This window comes from Myotis yumanensis, unplaced genomic scaffold (genome assembly GCF_028538775.1).
Source record: "Myotis yumanensis isolate MYYU_CA2020_CCGP unplaced genomic scaffold, mMyoYum1.0.hap1 SCAF_12, whole genome shotgun sequence".
NCBI classification, from domain to species: Eukaryota; Metazoa; Chordata; class Mammalia; order Chiroptera; family Vespertilionidae; genus Myotis; species Myotis yumanensis.
Window position 1 is genome coordinate 33590904 of NW_027223763.1, and position 22603 is coordinate 33613506.

A 22603-nucleotide genomic window follows, 5' to 3' on the forward strand; every position below is an offset into this window, starting at 1 on the left:
AGTCGCGTAAGGCAGAAAGTTAGGTTGTATATTTGGGACATTTTTTGCTTAACATAGGTATTTATTACTACCTATTTCTCTCTTACAACTGCTTTTGCTGCATCCCATAAATTTTGGTATGGTGTTTTTCCATTTGTTTCAAGATACTTTTTTATTTATCCTTTAATTTCTTCTTTGATCCATTGGTTTAGGAGAGTATTGTTTAGTGGCCCATTGCATGGGTTTGTGCACCCACAGCTGAAGGTGGAATCGTGCAGACTCGCGAGGAATCAGGCTCCCTCCTTTCTGGTTTCAGGGTGCGTCACCCGAGAACTGCTGCTGCCAAGTCACCGCAGTTTGGCAGCTCCTACATTGAGTGTCTGCCCCCCTAGTGGTCAGTGTGCATCATATGTACCAGCTGTTGGATGGTCGGACAGTCACTTAGACTTTTATATATAGAGATAGATATCCATGTATGTATTTGTGAATTTTCTAGTTTTCTTCTTGTTAGTGATGTCAGTGTTCTTGAACTTGGTAAGAATTGTTTTATGGCTTAACAATCTATCCTAGAATATGCTCCAAGTGCACTTGAGAAGAATGTGTATTCTGCTGTTGTCAGATAAAATATTCTATAAATGTATGTTAGGGCCATTTGGTCCATATTGTTGTTCAGATGTGCTGTATCCTCACTGATTCTGTCTGACCTGTCCATTGTTGAGAGTGGGGTATTGAAGTCCCCTACTAGGATTGTATTGTTATTTATTTCTCCTTGTGGCTCTGTTAGGTTTTGCTTTATGTACTTAGGGGAAAATAATTTTTACACAGTCATATGCAATGATTCCTTTCATTGCTATTAATAAGCTGGAGAGCTCTTCCAGTTGAACACTTCTCACACTGTGTGTGTGTGCGCATGGCTACAGGAAAATTTCAGCATCATTGACAAACCTGTACTATGCTTACATTTAAAGTAATTATTGATAAGTAAGGGCTTACTATTATAATTTTATTGACCGTTTTGGGACTGTTTTGTAGCTCCATTAAAAAAATTTTCTTATCCTGCTGTCTTTCTTTGTGTGTTTTGATGTCTTATTGTATCATTATGCTTTGACTTATTTATGATGTTCCTTTGTGTAATTATTACAGGTTTTTCCCTTGTGGTTAACACGAGGCTTATATAAATATCTTAAAATTATAACACCTTAGTTTAAGTTAATAGTAACTTAATTTCAATACAGTTCCTAAGATTTATACTTTTACTTCTCCCCCTCACCACTTGGGTTATTGACTTACCATTCCTTGTATTGTAACTAATAACAGATTATAGTAGTTACGATTATTTTTAATTTGTTTTTTTTTTTAACTTTTAAACTAAAAGTATTACACACCATTACCAGTGACTTTTACACTACCTTATGTTTTTATGATGTTAATTAGTGTCCTTTTACTTCCACTCAGTGAACTCTCTTTAGTATTTCTGATAAGGAAGGTCTAGTGGTTATGAATTTCCTCAGCTTTTGTTGTGCAAGAAAGCTTTTACCCTCCATTACTGAAGGTCAGCTTTGCAAGATATAGTATTCTTGGTTGACAGTTTTTTTCCCTTCATATTTTGATTATGTCATCCATTCTCTTCTGGCCTGAAAAGTTTCTGTTGAGATGTACACCAAGAGTCTTATGGAGGTTCCCTTGTATACAATTTATCTTTTCTCTGGCTGCTTTTAAAATTTTATCTTTGATATTTGATAATTTAATCATAATGTGTCAGCATAGCTTTGGGTTCTACCCATTTGGGGGTCTTTTGGGCCTCTTGAATCTGGATGTCTATTTCTCTCCCCACATTTGGCAATTTTTTAAGCCATTATTATTTTAAACTAGAGGCCCGGTGCACAAAAATTTGTGCACTGGAGGGGGAAGTCCCTCAGCCCAGCCTGCCCCCTATCACATACTGGGAGCCCTCAGGGATGTCCTACTGATGGCTTAGGCCCACTCCCTGATCCCCTTGGGGAGCGGGCCTACGCCACAGTCTGGCCTCCCTTTGTGGGAGGCGACCTGGCTGATCAGGGGAAGGCACCAGCCCCATCACTCTGCTGTTGCAGCCACTGCCAGTCACAGCAGCCACCAAGGTGTTTTCATCAACATGGACTCCAATCCCTTCACCATGAAAAAATGATAGCTTTCTTTAGGCATTTTCAAGATGTGTCTTTCATAGGATATGACATTTCTTTCTTTCTTTCTTTCTTTTTTATCCTCACGTGAGGATATGTTTCCATTGATTTTTAGAGAATGTGGAAGAGAAAGGAAAAGATAGAAACATCAAAGTGAGAGGAACACTTAGATTGGTGGCCTCCTGCATGAACCCTGACCTGGGCCCGGGCCAGGGAGGAGCCTGCAACCTAGGTACATGCCCTTAGTCAGAATTGAACCCAGACCCTGTGGTGGGCAGGCCGAGGCATTATCCACTGAGCAAAACCAGCAAGGACAGGATATGACATTTCTTAGCCCTCCAGCAGCGGAACTTCCTTTTTTTCTCCAGGAGTGTGGTAAAAAACCCTAGATCACCTTATTGGATTCTTATTACCCAAGTTACTAAGAATATTACCAGTGGCATACAGGGAGCTTAGCCAATGAGCAGTCAGAAAAGGTGTTTCCTCTGTGGTTCACACCAATTGCCGGCTCAGCCCCTGCCCAGGCCTAATGCCTCTGGCCCAGTCATTAGGCCTGGGCAGAGGACCCCCAGCTCCCGCAATAGCCCGCTCCGCCCCTGCCCAGGCCTGTGGCAGAGGCATTAGGCCTGGGTAGGGGACCCCCAGCTCCCGCAATAGCCTGCTACGCCCCTGCCCAGGCCTAATGTGTGTGGCCCAGTCCTTAGGCCTGGGCAGGGGATCCCCAGCTCCCGCAATCATCAGATCCGCCCCTGCTCCCGTGATCACTGACTCTGCCCCTGTTCCCCGCCATCACTGGCTCCCTCCCTGTTCTCTGCCATTGCCAGCTCTGCCCCTGCCCAGGCCTAAAGCCTCTGACCAAGGCATTAGGCCTGAGCAGGGGACCCCCAGCTCCCCACCATCGCCGGATCCACCCCTGCTCCCTGTGATCGCTGGCTCCGCCCCTGCCCAGGCCTAATGCCTGTGGCCGAGGCATTAGGCCTGGGAAGGGGACCTCCAGCTCCCAGTGATCGCCGGCTCCGCCCCTGCCCAGGCCTAATGCCTGTGGCCGAGGCGTTAGACCTGGGTAGGGGATCCCCAGCTCCCCGCGATCACCAACTCCACCCCTGCTCCCTGCCATGGCCAGCTCCGCCCCTGCCCCGGCCTAACTCCTCAAGGCATTAGGCCTGGGCAGGGGATCCCTCAGCTCTGATTGCCACTGGGCACCTACTTATGCAAATGAACTGCCATCTTTTGTTAATTTGCATACTCATCCGATTGGCTGGTGGGCATAGCAAAGGTACGGTCAATTTGTATGTTTTTCTATTATTAGGTAAGATATGCTTTCTCTTTCTCTCTTGAATTCCCAGAATATTGTTTCACTCTTTTTCATTCAGTTTTCTTTTTGTTTCTCTGACTGGATAAATTTCAAATGTCCTATCTTCCAGGTTGCTGATTCTCCGGCATGGTCTAGTCTGCTTCTGAAGCTCTCTACTGAATCTTCCCATTTAGTTATTGTATTTTTCAGCTCTAAGATTTCTGTTTGGGTAATTTTCTCAATGGTTTTTGTTGAACTTCTCATTTTGTTCACTCATTATTTTCCCAGTTTTGTTTAGTTGCCTGTCTATATGTTTTTATAGTTCACTAAACTTCTTTAAGAGGATTACTCTGAATAATCTGTCTGACAGGTCATATATCTCTATTTCTTTAGGGTTATTAGTGCTTTATTAATTTTGCATAATGGTATATTTACCTGACTTTTCATGATCCTTGATTTCTTGTGTTGATATCTGTGTACTTGTATTAGTGGCATTTTCTTCCAGACATTGTTGAAGAACTCTGTGACAAAACAAATCTGCAGTCAGCTCAGTTTGGGTTGTTGGATGTTTCTGCTACTAGAGTCTATTTTGGGGTGAGGCAATGGTTCAAGCTCTGAGGTCAGAGACTGGAGATGTGTGCCACTGGCTGAGAACAGCTGCATAGGACTATTGGCCTTTGTTCTCTGTCCAAATGAGGCTGTAGGATGGGCTCTGTACTAGTAGTTGCCTGTACTCTGTAGTCAGGATTATTACTACACAGTCAGGACTGTCTGTACTCAGCAGTAGGTGGGGCTATGAATTAGCTGTGCAGGCCCTGGGTCCCATCCTGCTACTTCACCAGGATAAGGAAGCTCACTGTTAACCAGAATCTGGTAAGAGTGTACACTAGATATCCTGGTTAGGTGAAGCCACAGTTTTTATCTGCAGATAGGAAAAGCCACAAGCTATTCAAGGGCCACTGTAAGCAGAACTATTAGATGGTAGGGCAGTCTGAAGGCTGTATTCAGCAATGAGTGAGACTATGAAAGAGCTTCTCTGCCCAGGTGCAATGGGAGAAGCAGCTTTAAGGCCACTAAGGTTCTTCATTTGTGGTCTTCACACAAACTCACCTGTGCTCCAACTTCCCTGGCTGAACAGGACTACTTGTTTTGCTCTGGGGACCATCGCTTTGCTTACCTGCCTCTCAGCTTGAGCATTGCTGAGTAATATAGTTTCCAGGTAATATAGCCCTTCCTGTCTGGATGAGCCTTGGGAGGGTTCACTTCAGGCAACTTAAATTTTCTTGAACAGACTTTTTAGTCAGGAGGGGCCAGAAGCTAGGTTTCAAGTGTTTGGGGCTATGACACCCAATTCTTTAGCCTGGGCACGGACAGACCAGGTTCCAGGACTGGCAAAACTTTTGGAGAACTCAAATCAGGCAGGCCTGCACCCCACTGAGTTCCCTGGTCACACTGTGCCACCAACTTGGTTCTGCAGATGCACAAAGCTGCTCACTGGGGCTACTACTTGGGCTTTGCAGGTACCAGGGCAGTCTACTAAGATCTGCATGTTGGTTGTTAGAGGCCTCTCCCCACTTCTCTACCACAGTCAGATTCCCAGTGGTTGAGTCCTGCAGATTCCCCTGCAGTCCCTGGGGTGAAACCTGAGTAAGAGCTCCCAGGAAGTGACCCACAATACTCAGGGGTTTGGATGTCACTAAAGGCTCAGGGAAGACCTCTCTGTGCGATGCTGTACTGGCTTGGGGGCAGTCAGTCTTGGTCTTTGTGGTGCAGGGTGTACTTCAGCCTAGCATCCCGTGTTCTAGGATTCAATCATTGGTGTCTTGTCCGTGAATTTTTGCTAGTTGGAAGTAAAGTCAGGACTGACCTGTGTTGCCATCTGGGTGACATCACTTCCTGCATATACTGAAGAGAGAAATCCTGAAATATATTCATTAAAAGCTGGTTTACAATTACCTAATGCACATGGTCACCAATTTGGTGTTGTGTTGTAGAACCATCCTGGAGAACATGTCTTTGATCCTGCTTTGATTTCCCACTAAGTACCCAAGGCTCAAAATTGGGAGAGCTGGCCTTAGGCTGACAGTAGGTGACTAGAATTCCCATCTGTAAAATGAGGAGTCGAGACATCTCTCCTACAATAAACTTTAGGAAATAATATTCATACCTTTTGACAAAGCAGTTTTCCTTTTGGACATCTATGGCAAATGAACTGAAAAACAGAAGGAAATTTATATGTAAAGATGTCTCATAGCATTTTTTTTTTTTTTACAATTGTGAAGCAGTCTAAATGTTTGCCAATAGACAACTAATACTGTATTAACGAACATAATTTGACAACTATTATAAATACGAAATGGGAGTTTATTTCAATGTAGAAAATGTCTAAGCTAAAATGTTAAAAGTAGCAAGATGCAAGTTTGTGCACATATTTGCAATTACATAGACTAGAAAACTATCTATATAATAAAAGCCTAAGCAACCATTACGGTGGAACTACCAGAATGACCAGTCGCCATGATGTGCACTGACCACCAGGGGGGCAGACGCTCAACAAAGGAGCTGCACCCTGGTGGTTAGTGCACTCCCACAGGGGGAGCGCTGCTCAGCCAGAAGCCAGGCTCACTGCTGGTGAATGCAGCGGCGGTTGCAGGAGCCTCTTCTGCAGTAAGAAGAGAGGGGTCCCAGACTGTGAGAGCCCCAGACTGCGAAAGGGATGTCTGACTGCCGGGGATCAGGCCTAAGCCGGCAGGCGGACATTCCCCGAGGGTCCCAGACTGTGAGAGAGAGCAGGCTGGGCTGAGGTATTTCCGCCCCGCCCCCCCCACCCAGTGCATGAATTTCGTGCACCGGGCCTCTAGTATATAACATAATAACTGTTTATAATTGGATAGTAGTATAATTATACTATAATATTTTGACAGTATTGACTTCTAAAAGACACCATTCAAAATTATAATGTGATTTATTGTCATTTTATTCTTGCAAATGATCAAAGTTGAAGGTCATAATTGCACACATAAATGTAAACATGCCAACCATAAGAGGTGCATCTTTTTTTTATTTTTTGGTGTGTTTCCATCTTTGTGGAAAAAGCAAACCTGAATTTTTTAAAAAATGTCTCTTTACAGGTATTCCTTTGCCAAAAGAAGATGACATTTCTGCCCCCTTGATCTCCAGCTCACCAGTGAAAGAAGCCCGGGTGTACGAAGACCCCCCAAGCGAAGAGGAAGATAAAATAAAAGAAGAGCCTTTGACTATCTCTGAACTGTCATACAACCCCAGTGCAAGCCTGCTCCCCACCCCAGTTGATGATGATGAGATTGACATGCTCTTTGACTGTCCATCTAGGCATGAGTTGGAAAGAGAAGACCTAGATTCATTTGAGGAACTGGAAGCAGATGAAAATGCCTTTTTGATGGCTGAAGAAGAGGAGCTAAAGGAAGCTCACCGAGCTTTGTCATGGAGCTATGACATTCTGACCGGCCATATTCGGGTGAACCCACTGGTCAAGAGTTTTTCCAGGCTCCTTGTGGTGGGCCTGGGGCTGCTGCTCTTTGTATTCCCCCTGCTCCTCCTCCTTTTGGAGTCAGGTATTGATCTCTCCTTCTTATGTGAAATCCGCCAGACGCCAGAGTTTGAGCAGTTTCACTATGAATATTACTGTCCTCTCAAGGAGTGGGTGGCTGGCAAAGTAAACCTCATTCTCTATATGCTGGGTTGCTCATAAAATACATATCTCATATGACTAAGGGCTATATTCAATATTAGTGATGTGTATTTCTCAAGCAAATGCCTGGTTCTGAATGGTCAAGGAGCCGTCAACACGTGTTCCTTACTCAAAATTGCCTATTCAGACCTTTAAGTTAGCTTTCCATAATTCACTGCACTTAATAAGTTTAAATCAAACACAGTAATTTCAGTTATAGGTCAGGGAGTTGGCCTCTAAATAACCCAAAATGTTTATTTTTATTATATCACAGGCAGACTCTTTATCTATTATAATACATAATACATTGAGCTGAATTAGAGTTCCCCCCTTTTTAATAGTTATCATCATTATAAGATATAAGGTTCGGAATCAGAATTTTAGTGAAAATTCAAGAGAAAGTTTTTGAATATAATCCTTAGTGAAAATAATGTCCTCTAACCAATGCCTATACTGTTAAATTAATGCTGGGTTTTTGTTTTTTTAAAAATATTTTTATGTGTTCAGAATATTTTGGTAAATTTTTAGCAAAAAACAAAAGAAAAAAAGAAAAAAAAAGAAGCCTCCTGGAGTTATTGTACAGACTGTAAGACTAATGCACCAAGGGTATGTTGGGAATTTTTTAATGTTTTGGCCCAGGTTTGTTTTTAAAAATAATTTTTGGTAAAAAAAATCCCATAATTTGTTGTTAGCTGCATAGGAGATAGAAAATAGGTAGAAAGACTGTAGTAAGTAGGCTCCTAAAACAAATGATGGGACTGGAGGATGTAGAAACTGAGCATCAAATGAACCACAGGGTCCATTTTCAAAAGTATTTGGATGAGAGGACTTGTTACTTTCATTTGCATTCTGTTCATATATTTTGGCTAAGGAAGCAAAACTTCAAAGGAAAAAGTAAAGATTTATGCCAATTAATTGCATGTTATTGTACATTTATCCAAGAGTGGAAGCAGATGTTGGACAAATGGCAAGTAGCAAAAACTGTTTTGGTGAGGCTGGTAGGCAAGCGGTGGTAGGAAGGTGATCTATTTTATGGAAGTGATGGTGATGCAAGGTATTGGATACTGTAAAGAACAGCACACTCGCTGTCCCAGTTGACATGAATATATTTAAGTGGCTCTAAATAAAAGTGGAGAAATGTTAAGGTACATTTTTGGTTCCTCATGCCATTCATTGTGTTTCTGTGGAAGAAACTTTAAAAGAAGTATGTGTATGTGAGAGAGGGGGTGGGGAGAGAATGGATTCTGGCTTTTTGATAAATGCCAATTATCTTTTGTGATAGTAATTATATTCCTTTCCTGGTTTCCTTAAGAACTCATTCATAATTGGGGCTCTCATTAAGGAAGTGGACGGGATTCATTAAATGACATATTTCAGCTTGGGTGAAGTAGAGAGACTCAGTAGAAGGGACAAATGTTCTAGTACCTTCCTTCATACCATTAAATCCATGACAGAAAGGCTCTGATGCCTTCCCAGGCAGCATAATGACCAATCCTGTGGTATACCGTAAGTGAGAAAGGTAAGAGCAAGGGGGTTTGGATTTCTCCATGAATTGAAAATGTTCCATTGCCTTCATTTACAAAGAGATTGGGCTTCCTGTAATCTCTCCCTAACTCCAACGGAAACTTCAGTTTTATATTAGCATAATCTCCACTCTGGTCATTCCCATCCTACTTACTCATGGAGCTCTGAGTGCTTTATTAGATATTCAATTTTGAAAGTAAGTTTTAAAAGTTAGCTTATGAAGCCTTCAGTTAAGCAAACTATAATCAATGTATTTTATATTAAGTTTGTAGGGTGTTCTTTCTCATGTGCTTTCTTTTTGCATTTTAATGTTTCATACCTGAAATTGGATAACAATATGTACACATATATTTTCTATAGTTCATTTTGGAAGTTTGCAAATGACCAGCTTTGAAATTGAAGTTATTTCCCCCCTCCCTTTTCATACGACATTGAAGTCATACGTTCTGATAAAAGGGCCCACCAGTGTCCCCTTTCTGATTATGCTTTAATTTCTGACCATGCCAAATCATCTAGCTTTCGTCCTTTAAAATAATATTTTTAAATAATGGAAGAAATATATTGCCCATCATAAAACATTTGAAAACTACTGACAGGATAAATATCACATGTAGTCCAACCATGCAGATCTATATTAATTAGTAATATATTTATTATTTTTACATTTCCAGCTAACATCTCTTTTTTCTCTTAGGTGAAAACTTGATTATTGAATAGAAATATTTTAAGTGAAGGAGTTGACAGGATAGGGTCGGCTGAATTGAAACAATAGTCACCAAAAGTAAAAGTGGGATAGAATAAGAGCCATTTTAGGAATACCACTTAAGTTTGGTAGAAGACTTGTCACCAGCTGCCTGAATGAAATGAGAAAAAGACAGCTTCCAACAAAGAAAGTATATAATAATATAGTGAGATACAGTGGTCAAAGCAAGTGTGTGAGTATATGTATAGTCCATATTATTGGCATATGTGTTTATGTATGAATATATGTCACCCCACTGATATGCCCCTCATACGCAGTTGTGCTTACTTTTTCCCAATTGAGGAATTTGTGATGTTATTATTCCTTTTCCCCTGTCAGTTATCATGGTGGATAAAACAGCCTCAAAGGTTTCAATTTCTCATGAAAATCACTGTGTGTACATAATTATATATATGCACACATATATGGCAAATACATATACACACACAATCTTGTCTTTAGTGTTATTGCAAGTTGGATCATGAAAAAGTGTAGGTAAAGTATCGTGTTTCTGTCTGTGCTTGGAACATGTAAAATGTTATGTATTTGGAATATATTTTGTGGCTTGTCTAATATTTATAAAATCAACTCTGGGAAGAATTCAAAATGAATTGATTTCATTGAAATACTAGGGATATGGGGGCCATGTTACCTATAATTGGAGCCTTATCTTTGTATAGTGAAATTTGCATTTCTATGTCAACATTCAGATTGTTTTATATGTTAAATATGGTGGCAGAAATCCCTAATAAACGTACTCTGGGGAAAAAAATGTTTCAGCAATCATTTAGTTTTATTCACAGTAAAACTGTATAAATAGCCTGTTGGAAACTACAGAAAGGTGCCATCTAGGACCATGAAATGAGGTCACCCTTGAATGGTGACGGTGTGAAAAACATGACAGACAATGGATGGGAGTAATAATTTGCAGAAGCCACCCTGGCTAAAAGCAGGAATATTGGGTGTACTGGAAATACACCCATCTGAGAGACAGCTATGGCACCAAGGTAACTAGAGAAACAGAAAAAAATAGGAGTGTTCTGCATGACAGGTAGGAGGGAGGAGGAAGGATTTTAGAGTGCTAGAAATTAGTATGTCACCATTTCTGGCCAGAAAAGGGTGTCTTCCTGTGCTAGGAATAGTTATGCAGCCTTGGCTCTGCAACACTTGCCATTCACCTTCTCCTGCCTGTTCATGGCCCTGGGAGAATTTGCCTTTTCTATTCTATCCCTATCTTCTCCTCCATGCGGCATGGCCCTCTGTTTTGGTTTGTCACAAAGCTAAAACTGCACACCTGACAGTGAAATCAGAGGGTTTTATTCTGCATGAAGCAAAAGGGACTCTCTGTGCTACAGGAACACCATGTGTCCTGTGGAACTGTACCCCAGCTGTGTGGCCTCTTAAGTCTATCAAGTTCTCCCCCCACCACCCCCGGGTTTTATCGAGATATAATTTTTTAAAAAATATATTTTATTGATTTTTTACAGAGAGGAAGGGAGAGGGATAGAGAGTTAGAAACATCGATGAGAGAGAAACATCGATCAGCTGCCTCCTGCACACCTCCCACTGGGGATGTGCCCGCAACCAAGGTATATGCCCTTGACTGGAATAGAACCTGGGACCCTTCAGTCCGCAGGCCGACGCTCTATCCACTGAGCCAAACCGGTTTCGGCAAGATATAATTAACATATGACACTGTATTAGTTTTAGGTATACAACAATGATTGAGTTTAGCAAAATCCATTACCTAACAGTTAGTTTTTTTCTTATGATGAGAACTTTTAAGATCTAACTCTCTTAGCAACTTTCAAATATGCAATACAGTATTATTAACTGTACTCACCATACTGTATATTATACCCCCCGAACTTATTTATCTTACAATTAGAAATTTGTACCTTCCGACCCCTTTCATCCATTTCACCCATTGGAGGTGTGGTTCGGGGGGGAGGTGAAGTCTGTCAAGTTCAAGTTCTTACGCAGCAGTCCCCAGAGGTTCAGGATCTAGAGTACAGGCAAGAAAAGGAATCCGTGGTTAGTGTGCAGGCATGAGCTGACATGGACCTACTGTCCCAGCTCTAGTCAGTACCTTTTTGGGGGTTTAGTATCTGCAGACTGGAAGGCTCACACAAAATGGTCTTTGGCCACTTTTTTGTTGAGTGTTCCAGGCTCCCAACCCAACCTTACCTCTTGGTAGAAACCCTTTCCTTATTCTATCATTTCTTGCTCAAATAAATAGAGGAAAGTTCTCTTAAACACACACTCCAGCTTGGAAGGAAAGTACTGGGGAGGAGCTTCCATCTGTGGGGTAATCTCGGGATGGTTATGATTGATGAATTTGGGACTCTTTGGGCCATCTTTCTCTTCTGGGTGGAGATATTGTGCTAAAACTCCCTGCTTACTTGTCCTCCTGCTTCTCTCTCTCTCTCTCTTTCTCTTGGACCTGCTTTTGGGCATCCAGTCTCCATGCAGTAAACAGACCCAGCAGGACCTGCCCGTGGTGGGCCAGTCAGGACTCTGCTCTCCACAATCAGCCTCGTTTGTGATGGGGTGGGTAAGTCTGGTGAGCCCTGCCCAGTGGGCTCAGCTGTCGTCACTTCAGAGAGGACAAAAGAAGCCTCACTTGGGCCTCAAATCCCAGCTGTGTTCTCCAATCCATCAATAAAACTGATTTTAATCCTCTTTTGGCCAAAGTGTATTATTTATTGGGAACTGGGGTTGGGAGGAGCAAGATTTACACTAAACCCACTCAAGAACGTTCAGGATCTCTGCAGCCTCCAATATTGCAAGGAAGGAGTGGAGAGGCTGCTCCTGGCTGACCCTCAGGTATCAGGGGATGTCTGCCACTGACCTCAGCATGTCACCATTTCTGGCCAGAAAAAGATGTCTTCCTGGTGCTAGGAATAGCTACCCATGCCTTGCAAATGGGTGAGGGGACTTGGGACTTAAAATCTTAGTAAAGACCAGGGCATTGATTGGAAGCACACATCTCTACTCTTTACCTATGGCTGATGCTTATCCCAATATCACTTTGGAAAGAGAACTGAGGCCACTTTTCTGATTGTAAAGGAAAACTCTTAGAACAAAGGATAAGCTTTGTGTGAGTATCAAGTATTGAAACAAGTCTTGCAAATTATACAGCTCCTCCAATTAACACGGATCAACTGAGTCTCCTCATCTACAAGAATGATGACTTTGGCAATTACAAGGATTTCGAGTTTTCCAAGGAAAGTACCCTTCAAGGAAGAAAATGATTATTAACATTCTAGAGGCCTGGTGCATGAAATGCATGCATGGGGGGCAGAGAGGTGGGGTGCCCCTCAGCCCAGCCTGCACCCTCCCACAATCTGAAACCTTTCGGGGGATGTCCGACTGCCAGTTTAGGCCCGATCCTGTGGACCTAACCACTCTGCCTGCCTGCCTGCCTGATCGCCCCTAACTGCCTCTGCCTGCCTGCCTGCCTGATCGCCCCTAACCATTCACCTGCCTACCTGATTGCCCCTAACCACTCGCTTGCCTGCCTGATCGCTCCTAACTGCTCACTGGGGGGTGAGGCCACCTGGGGCAAGGAGCCATGGTCGTTCTGGTCTCTGGTCATTCTGGTTGTTTCGCCTTTTTGGTCACTGGGCTTTTATTATATAGGACAGACAAACCAACATTAGTTTCCACTCTGCTTGGCAGTTAAGTTCTTCATTAAGTGAAAAACTCAGTGTTCTGGTTAAAGCATCACTCTCCTGTAATTTCCTGGGGAATCAGCTTCCTTCCACCTTGAATCAGCCCAAGTGTCCTGACAACCCTGAGCTGCTGGTTTGGCAGCTGCAAACAATTGTGAGCACATAAATGTACTGCTCCCTGGTCACAGGATTACTGTATAATTTTTTGTACAAACAAGGACTCTTTTGAGAGTGAAAGGGGATATTTTTAATGATTATGTCATAGCAACAGGGGTCAACTAGGACTGATTCAGATACTCTGCCATAAGGCTTTGCCCAATCAGCTAGATGCCCTCTTTTAACAATTCCTCCAGCTTGGTCCTCTAAAATATTGACAAGGTGAAATAGGGAAGGATTATTGCTCTATAGTCATAGTTCTCCTACTTGCCATGAAGAACCAGACTAAAGTCCACCAAAATTATATCATGTGTTTTAAACAAGTCTTCTGGCATCAAATATTTAATGCTAAATACTCAATTTGTTCATTTATAATGTTGATTTCTTGTTTGATGTGAGGCAGGTAGACTTAGAATGATCTCAATGTTGCTTTCACCTCCGTAGTTCTGAGTTTGACTTTTCTGAACTCCACACAGAACAATGATGACTTGCTTAACTGTGAGCAAACGATTTACACTAAGGACACGCAAAACTGAGTTGTACAAAAGCCAAGTTGATCATTTATCATGAGAACTGCCAGTCAGCTTGGCACTAGTTTGCTGGATGCTCCACCCCTGTTCTTCCCAGAACATAAACTGTAATGTGAACCCAACACTATCAATGAATACAAGGAATCACCGCTGGAAAGCTGCCTCTCTGGGAAGTATGCCCCAACAGACCTATCTCAAAAAGGCTGGGGATGCATTACATATATTTTATTCCAAATCTCCCATTTTTGCAAATTTCTTTTGGTAGAGGCTAGAAGGGGATCTTAACACCATTTCCTCATCATCCTGTGCCCAGAATTAGACTAAGTTTCCCAGCCTCGTGTACTTAGGTATGACAATATTTCTGATTTGTGGCCATTGGGATTGAACAGGAAGTGATCTGTATCACCTCCAAGCCCTGCACTAAGTGTGCACCTCCATTTGCCACTAGATGTCAACACCTGTAGTGACTCTGAAGCCACCATTTTAGGATGTTGTAGTTACCAGCAACTTAGATCCCTGAATGACTGTGTGGAGCAGAGCCTCCCCTACCTCACCCTAAACCAGACCTGTCTTGGACTGTTACTTGAGCAACAAAGCCTTAACTGAGCAATTTCCAAGTCTTTTGTTGTCACCACTCCTTTCCCTCAGGAAGGAGACTATAGCTGAAAGAAGGTATCGGAACAGCTCAGCACTGGAGTTTCCCGGGAGATTCTACTAGAGAACCACTGTGCAGAGGGGAGGATATGCCTTCTGTGCCTGAGAATGCCAGACCTTGGTAAGGACCTACGTTTGGTGCTAATATATCTTGTCACTTTTGCTTTCTGGGGCTCAACTGAAACCTCACATAGTTAGAACCAAAAATAGTCCACCTGATGGACAAAATCACCCCTGGGTGAGTTTTACCGGATTCAGAAGTGATTTCATGGGTGGGTGACCTGTGAATTTTATAGAGCCTGTTCTCTAGCATTTGGTGTAATGCTCTGCTCTCACCATCCTGAAATTCATAATAATTCTATCTTTGAACTTATGTTTTTTTAAAATATATTTTTATTGATTTCCGAAAGAGGATGGGAGAGGGAAAGATAGAAACATCAATGATCAGAGATAATCACTGACTTGCTGCCTTCCGCACGCCCCCCCCTGGAGATGGAGCCCCAACCCTGGCAGGTGCCCTCGACTAGAATCAAACCTCGGACCCTTCAGTCCGCAGGCCGATGCTCCATCCTCTGAGCCAAACCGGCTAGGGCTGAACTTATTTTTTTAAGTGAAGTCTGATGAAACAATGAAATGTACAGGAGATCAGTCAGGCAACAGTGGGCACCATGAATGCTGAGCTGTTGGCCTAGATGCCAGGCACAAACACATGCATGGGGTAGTCTGAGACTCTAGGAGTCCCCGAGGGGACTCTGCACCAGAACCTGAACCTGGATGAGAGAAGGCAGATGCAGCAGAAGCCGGCCCTGGGAGATAGGAGGTATTCCACATAGGGGAAGCACTAAAACCTGTCATGGGAGGCAAGCTTGCCCATCAGTCCCTGGAGCACATCCCTGAAGCATCTGCACAGATGTTAACTCTCTGGCCTGAGCACTGGTACCAGATCTGCCACCACTTAGGCAGTAAATACTTTCAGTAAGTCTACACATGGGCATTACAATACACTATCAGGAGTTATTAGAATTCTTCAAAGAGTTTAGAATCTCTGATTTTAAAAAGCACTGCAACATTGAAAAACATATCCACAGACTTAGAAATAGAAATTACATTTAAAGATCCTTGCATTTCAAAGAAATAAACCCCACTATTTTCATATAAAAACTTGCATGGACCAATTATTAACAAATAGACAAATGTAAAATTACTTTTCCTTGTGATTGAAGATAGAGTACAGTTGTCCCTTGGTATCCATGGGGAATTGGTTCCAGGCCCCCCCACAGGATACCAAACTTGTGGATGTTCCAAGTTCCTTAGATAAAATGGCATAGTGTTTGCATGTAACCTATGTACATCCTTCTGTCTATTTTAATCTCTAGATTACTTATAATACCCAATACAATGTAGATGCTACTAAACAGTTGTTATACTGATTGTTTATAGAATAATGATAAGGAAAAAATCTGTGCATGTTCAATAAAGACACAACCATCATAGACCCAACTATACAGTACACACCAACAATGTAACATTTTTAGAATGTTTTTGATCCATGGTTAAGTCCACAGATGCAAAACCCATGGATATGGAGGGTTGACTGTATTAGAATTCAGAAATAGGCATTCTAAATTATATACAAATAATGAAACCACTTTCAAAATCTCTGCAAGTTACAGGAAATGTCAGAGGAAACATTAAAATGCCATTATATGTATTTATTAACATTTAAACTTACATTCAGACTTATAAAAAGCTGATTTGCAAAAAGAGTTAAATCTTTTTAGAAAAACTGCTCTGCAAGAATTAGGAGCTCTAGATGTACTAACGTTTATAATTCAAAATAATTTACCAGAAATTTATCCTAATGTTTTTGGAGCCTATAAAACTCTTAGCAGCACCAGTAAGAGTAGCATCAGCAGAAACATCCTTCTCAAAATTGAAAATTATCAAAAAATTATTGGTGATCTTGCATTTGTCAAAAGCAACTGATGAGCCCTAGCCAGTTTGGCTCAGTGGATAGAGCATCAGGCTGGGGACTGAAGGGTCCCAGGTTCTATTCTGGTCAAGGGCACATGCTCGGGTTGCAGGCTCGATCCCCAGTAGGGGCGTACCAGAGGCAGCTGATCAATGATTCTTTCTCATCACTGACGTTTCTCTCTCTCCCTTCCTCTCTGAAATAAATAAAAATATATTGAGAATAAATAAACAAATGTTCTCTCAAAATTAAAAAAAGAGCAACTGATGTTACTTTATTTGTATCAATTGAAAGTGAAACAGCTAAAATAAAAAGTTTTGATGGCCCAATAAATGAATTTGCAGAAAAATGAACCCTAAAAAATCTTATGATCAATCAATCAATGGTTGAGCATTGACCTATGAACCAGGAGGTCTCAGTTCGATTCCCAGTCGGGGCACATGCCTGGGTTGTGGGTTCGATCCCCAGTGTGGGGCATGCAGGAGGCAGCCAATCGATGGTTCTCTCATCATTGATGTTTCTATCTCTCTTCCTCTCCCTTCCTCTATGAAATAAATAAAAATATACTTAAAAATCAAGATATTTATATACTAATGTAAAATCAAGTATAATTATTTATTGTATTATATAAAATTATGGAACCAAAATATTGGGTTTTTGCAATATGTAACATGAATGTTGTTACTCCTGTATAACTATTACCTTTTATATTTTGTAAGTAATAAATTATTTTAAAAGGAAAAACCTTTGTATTTTAGTACCTTTAACTGCATTTTCCCCCTATATTTTGAACAAGGAGCTCCACATTTTCATTTTGTAGTAGGCACTGCAAATTATGTCACAAACTCTAACTGGCTGAAAGAATGGAGGGTGGGAGTATTGAAAGTGAATACTTTGATGTTTAGAACTAAAGATTTAAGTGTGAAAACCAAATGCATATAGCTAATTCTTCTGTCTTTGACAAATTTAAAACCACCTAAATAATGATGAAGAGTCTATCTAAAAAGAAGATTTAATCTTTCTTTATAGAAAAGTGAGGGAGCTATCTTATTTTGATTTTCTCAAATTTTAGTGATCAGATTGGGTTAAACAAAGTACCTATAAGTGAAAAATTAAAATTCTGCATCCAGGATTTGGTAAAGCCTTTTTGGTATAATTCTTTGTAATTAAGAAAGTAAATTATCCTAATGATGGTGTGAAAATCTTTTGAAGGTCAGGGCATTAACCAATTTTTTGCTTCAATAAAATTAAAGGAACAGCTAGTTAAATCATTAGGTGATACATTGTTAAAATTATATTTCATGGAGAAGCACTTCTCCATAAAAGCAATGAGAACACTGAAAAAAATTATAAAAATCTACTTTTCCAGAACTCTGAAAATTAACCAAAGACTTGCAAGTAACTAAGAAAATATACTCAAGGAAAACCTGCTGAATCTTGGTAAGATCGGTGAGCTTGTGACATTTTAATTAGCCCTATTTCCACATCCCTCTTACCATCCCTGTAATACCCTTGAAAACCAACCTCAACGAGGGTGGTGGAGAGGGGCTGGAAGAGATTAACCAAAGAACATATATACATAGCCCATGGACACAGACAATAGTTTGAGGAAAACCTGGAGTGGGGCAGGGGCTGGGTGGAGGCGGACATAAGGGAAGGGAAATGGAGGGACATCTGTAATACTGTCAACAATTAAAAAAAGAAAGAAAACCAATAACTTCAGAATTATGATAGCTGTGAAAAAACAGAAGCCCTATAGTCACAGGATAGAACAATGAACTTGGAGTTCTTTAACAGCTCCAACCCCAGAGAACTGTTACTACTCAATCTGTATGGCAACTTTCTAAAAGGCTCTGTTCTCAGATTTCTCTTTATTTCACCTTATTCAGAGCTCCCTCTGTGCACTTCTCAAAAAAACAGTTAGTGGCAATGGTTTAACACTGCAGCTGTCTGATATGGAGATACAAGTTGAGTCTAAAAAGAACTAAACAAGGAGAAGTGACTGAGTAACGTGGTGGAATAGGAAACCTTAGACCCTCATTATCCCACAGGGACAGTGACTTGACAATACATGGACTGATTGCCTCTGAGAAATCCAGAAACCAGTTAAAAAGGTCCTACAATCCCAGATGAGAATGAAGCCAACTTCACTGAGGCTCAGTATTAAAATTTGTGGCACCCATTTGTCAGAGTCCCTCCCTCCAGTACAGCGTGGCATGATTGAGAGAAAACTTCAAACTCCTGACTTCTTCCTAGGGAAGGGATGAAGACTGGAATATAAGCACAATGTTTTGAGTTTTCATAGAACTGCCAATGGGCCTGGTTTCTGTTGTAATTGATCTAAGTGCTGACAAGAACAAGGCAGCAGATTCGGGGCAGTTGAGAACAAAGGCATTTAAAGCACAATAGGGGGTAGTACCATAGACAGACACTAAGTGAAGATCCAATATCATAGCTTCCTGTAGCACCAGAGAGGCTACAAAACTGGAGAGAGATGCCAACAGGAGCTCCTCAGTAGAATCCTGGAATCTTCTTCAATTAGGAGATTACACACCCAATCCTAGATAGGACACAAATCCACAAAGGGCTTGAGAGGTCTCCAGAATCTCTAGCTAGCTTAAGTCCTCCCTGTATAAGATCAAAGTCTAAGACTGGAAGAGGTGGCAGATTTTACAAATGTTGAAACCCAACAGAAGATTAAAAGGAATAGAAGGAAACATGGCCCAATCAAAGGACAAATGAAATATCTAGACACCAGTGCTGGAGGAACAGAGATATAGGAATTACAAGGCAAAGATTTCAAAATAACCATTATAAGGATGCTCAAGAATGCAAAGAGAGAACAGATAGACCACTAAGCAAATCAAGAAAATGATACATAAACAAAAGGAGAATATCAACAAAGAGATAGAAACTATGAAAAAGAACTAAAGAGGATTTTGAAACTGAAGGAATTCAGTAATTGGATTGAAAAAATTCACCTGAGGGACTCAACAGAAGAGTTGATTAGGCAGAAGAATCAGTAAACTCAAAGACAGAACAGTCAAAATTATCAAGATCAGGAGCAAAAGAAAAAAGAATAAAGAAGAGTGAAGATAGACCAAGAAACTTATTAAGCAGAAAAACGTAAAAATAATGGAGTCCCAGGAAAAGAAAAAAATGGTCAGGCAGAGAGTTTATTTGAAAAATAATGGGTGAAAACTCCCCAAATGTGAGGACAGAAATAGGCATACAAATTCAAGAAGCTCATAGAACTCCAACTAGGAAAATCTAAAGAGATCTATACTGAGGTACATAAAAATCAAACTGTCAAAAATAATAGGCAAACAAAGAATCATGAAAGCAGTTAAAAGTGACTCATCATATACAAAGGAATTACTATTTAGATTATCAGTGACTTTGTCAGCAGAGGCTTGAGGTTAGGGGACAGTGTGATAATACATTGAAAGTGCTGAAAGAAAACAACAGACCTGTCAACTAAGGATACTATATCCAGAAAAACTGTCCTTCAAAACAAAGGAGAAATTAAGACTTTTTAGATAACAAAAGCTAAAGGAGCTTAGCACAACTAGGCTGCCTACAAGAAAGCCACAAAAGATAGCTTTGTAAATTTAAGAAGACTGAAATCATACCCAATATCCTTTCTAACCACTTTGTATGAAACTAGAAATCAATAACAAGAGGAAAGGTGGAAAATTCACAGATATGTGAAAATTAACACATTCCTGAATAACCAATGGATCAAAGAAGAAATCAAAAGGGAAATAGAAATCTTGAGACAATGAAAATGGCAACATTACATGCCAAAACTCTGGGATGATGCAAAAGCAGTTAAAAAAGGGAAGTTTTTAGTGAAAAACACCTATAATAAGAAAAAAAACAAAACACCTCACTTTTATAAGTCAAGGAACTAGAAAAAGAACAAACCAAACCCCAAATTAGCAGAAGGAAGGAAATAAAGATCAGAGCAGAGATAAATAATATAGAGACTAGAAAAACATTAGAAAATATCAACAAAACTAAGACCTCCTTTTTTGAAGAGATAATCAACAAAGCTTTTGCTATACTAAATAAGAAAAAAAGAGAGAAGACTCAAAAAGTAAAATCAGAAATGAAAGAGGAAATATTACAACTGGTACCACAGAAATACAAAGGATCATAAAAGACTACTATGAATAATTATACACCAACAAATTGGATAATCTAGAAGAAATGGATAAATTCCTAGCAATATGTAACTTACCAAGACTAAATCATGAAGAAATAGAAAACCTGAACAGAACAAATTGAGTCAGTAATCAAAAACCTCCCAACACAAAAGTCAAGGACCAAATGGTTTCATTGGTGAATTCTAAATTAATGCCAAAACTTCTTGAACTCTTCCAAAGATAAGGAACAGTCCAAATGCATTTGATGAGGCCATCATTACCCAGATACCAAAGCCAGATAATTATACTACCAGGAAAAAGAATACTGGCCAATATCCCTGCTGAGTATAGATACAAAATTCTCAACATAATATTAGTAAACCAAATTTAACAGCATATTAAAATGATCATACACCACAATCAAGCTGGATTTATTCCTGGCATGCATGCATGGTTTAATATATGCATATCAATAAATGTAATATACCACATTAATAGAATGAAAAGTAAAATTATGTGATCTTAATAGATGCTGAAAAAGCATTTGATAAAATACAACATCCTTTCATGATAAAACACACTCAACATATTAGGTAAAGAAGGAACATACCTCAATATTATAAAAAAAAAACATATGACAAGCCCACAGCTAATATCATACTCAATGGTGAAAGAGTGAAAACTTTTCCCTAAGATCAGGAACAAGGTAGAATTGCCCACTCTCACCATTCCTATTCAACACAGGACTAGAAGTTTTAGCCAGACTAATCAGGCAAGAAAAAGAAATGAAAGGCATCTAAACTAAAAAACAAGAATGAAAACTGTCTTTGTTTGCAGATGATACAATCTTATATATAGAAAATCCTAAAGTCTCAAAAAAACTGTTGGAACTAATTAACAAATTCAGTGAGTTTAGAATACAAAACCAGCATACAGAAATTAGCTACATTTCTATATAATAACAATGAACTATTAGAAAGAGAACTTAAGAAAACAGTCCCATATACAATAGGATAAAAAAATAAAGTACTTAGAAATAAGTTTAACTAAGGAAGTGAAAGATCTATACACTAAAAAACATAAGCATTGATAAAAGAAACTGAAGAAGACATAAATAAAAGATATTCCAAGCTCATGGATTGAAAGATTATTAAAATTTCCATTCTATCCAAAGCACCTACAGATTCAATGCAATCCTATCAAAATTCCAATGGCATTTTTCACAGAAATAGAAAAAAAATCTTAAAATTTGTTTGGGATCCCAAAAGACTCCAAATAGCCAAAGCAATTTCTTCAATAAGAAAAAAAAAAGAAGTATCACACTTCCTTTTACAAACTATATTAAAAACCTATAATAGTCAAAATAGTATGATGTATGCATAAAAATAATGGATCCATGGAACAGGATGGAGCGAAGAAATAAACTCATGTATACACATTCAATTAATTTACAACAAAGGAGCCAAATATACAATGGGGAAAGAATAGTCTCTTCAATAAATAATTAATGGGATAAGTGGACAGCAACATGCAAAAGAATGAAAGTGGGTTCCTACCTTACATCATACACAAAAATCAATTCAAAATGGATTCAAGACTTAAATATAGAATGTCCCAAAAAATTGTATACACACTTTAATAGCTGATAACTCACTTAATTTTCGCGCCTTTTCAGGTTTAACTGATTTGAAATAGTGGGGGAAGCCAGAATAAGCTTTGAACAACAACAAAAAAATTTATCTTAAAGTGCTACTAGGCTTTTTTTTTATGGAGATACATAAAAGATAAAGTTTACGGTTACAAAACTGGCAACAGTCAATGAATTGAGGGCACACAAATACTAAATAAAATGATTCTTGATGTTTGTGATTCCATTGCTTTGCATTGTCAGGAGTGCCTGGACCACAACGGTTAGCAGTTTGAAAACAGGTATTGACAAAAAAGCATTCAATTCTGTAGATTCTTTAAAATTTTGAAAATAAAGTGTATATGTTAAAAACACTGAGTTTTAATCATTCAAAGTGTGTATAAATTTCTTTGGGACACCCTATATAAGACC

At 39.9% G+C, this 22603-nt stretch overlaps 1 protein-coding gene and 1 long non-coding RNA gene across 3 annotated transcripts in view; one reads left to right on the top strand and one right to left on the bottom strand.

Moving 5' to 3' along the window:
* Window positions 1–12092, top strand: part of FRMD3 (FERM domain containing 3) — a 237131-nt gene extending 225039 nt beyond the window's left edge. Inside the window, exons 14-15 of one of the 2 annotated variants that reach the window (XM_070431444.1) lie at window positions 6567–7028; window positions 11872–12092. In XM_070431444.1, the coding sequence (XP_070287545.1) occupies window positions 6567–7028; window positions 11872–11885 (476 nt within the window). In that variant the 3' untranslated portion in view covers window positions 11886–12092. Of the gene's footprint in view, window positions 1–6566; window positions 10170–11871 lie in introns of those variants that run through there. The other variant, XM_070431443.1, reaches the window with a different exon arrangement.
* The window catches only part of LOC139021161 (uncharacterized), a 46381-nt gene that overhangs the window by 14249 nt on the left and 9529 nt on the right, over window positions 1–22603 (bottom strand). The window contains exons 2-4 of the long non-coding RNA XR_011473404.1: window positions 11309–11414; window positions 5603–5647; window positions 3871–3956 (exon numbers count right to left, since the gene is read on the bottom strand). This is a non-coding gene — a long non-coding RNA (uncharacterized lncRNA). The remainder of the gene's footprint in view (window positions 1–3870; window positions 3957–5602; window positions 5648–11308; window positions 11415–22603) is intronic.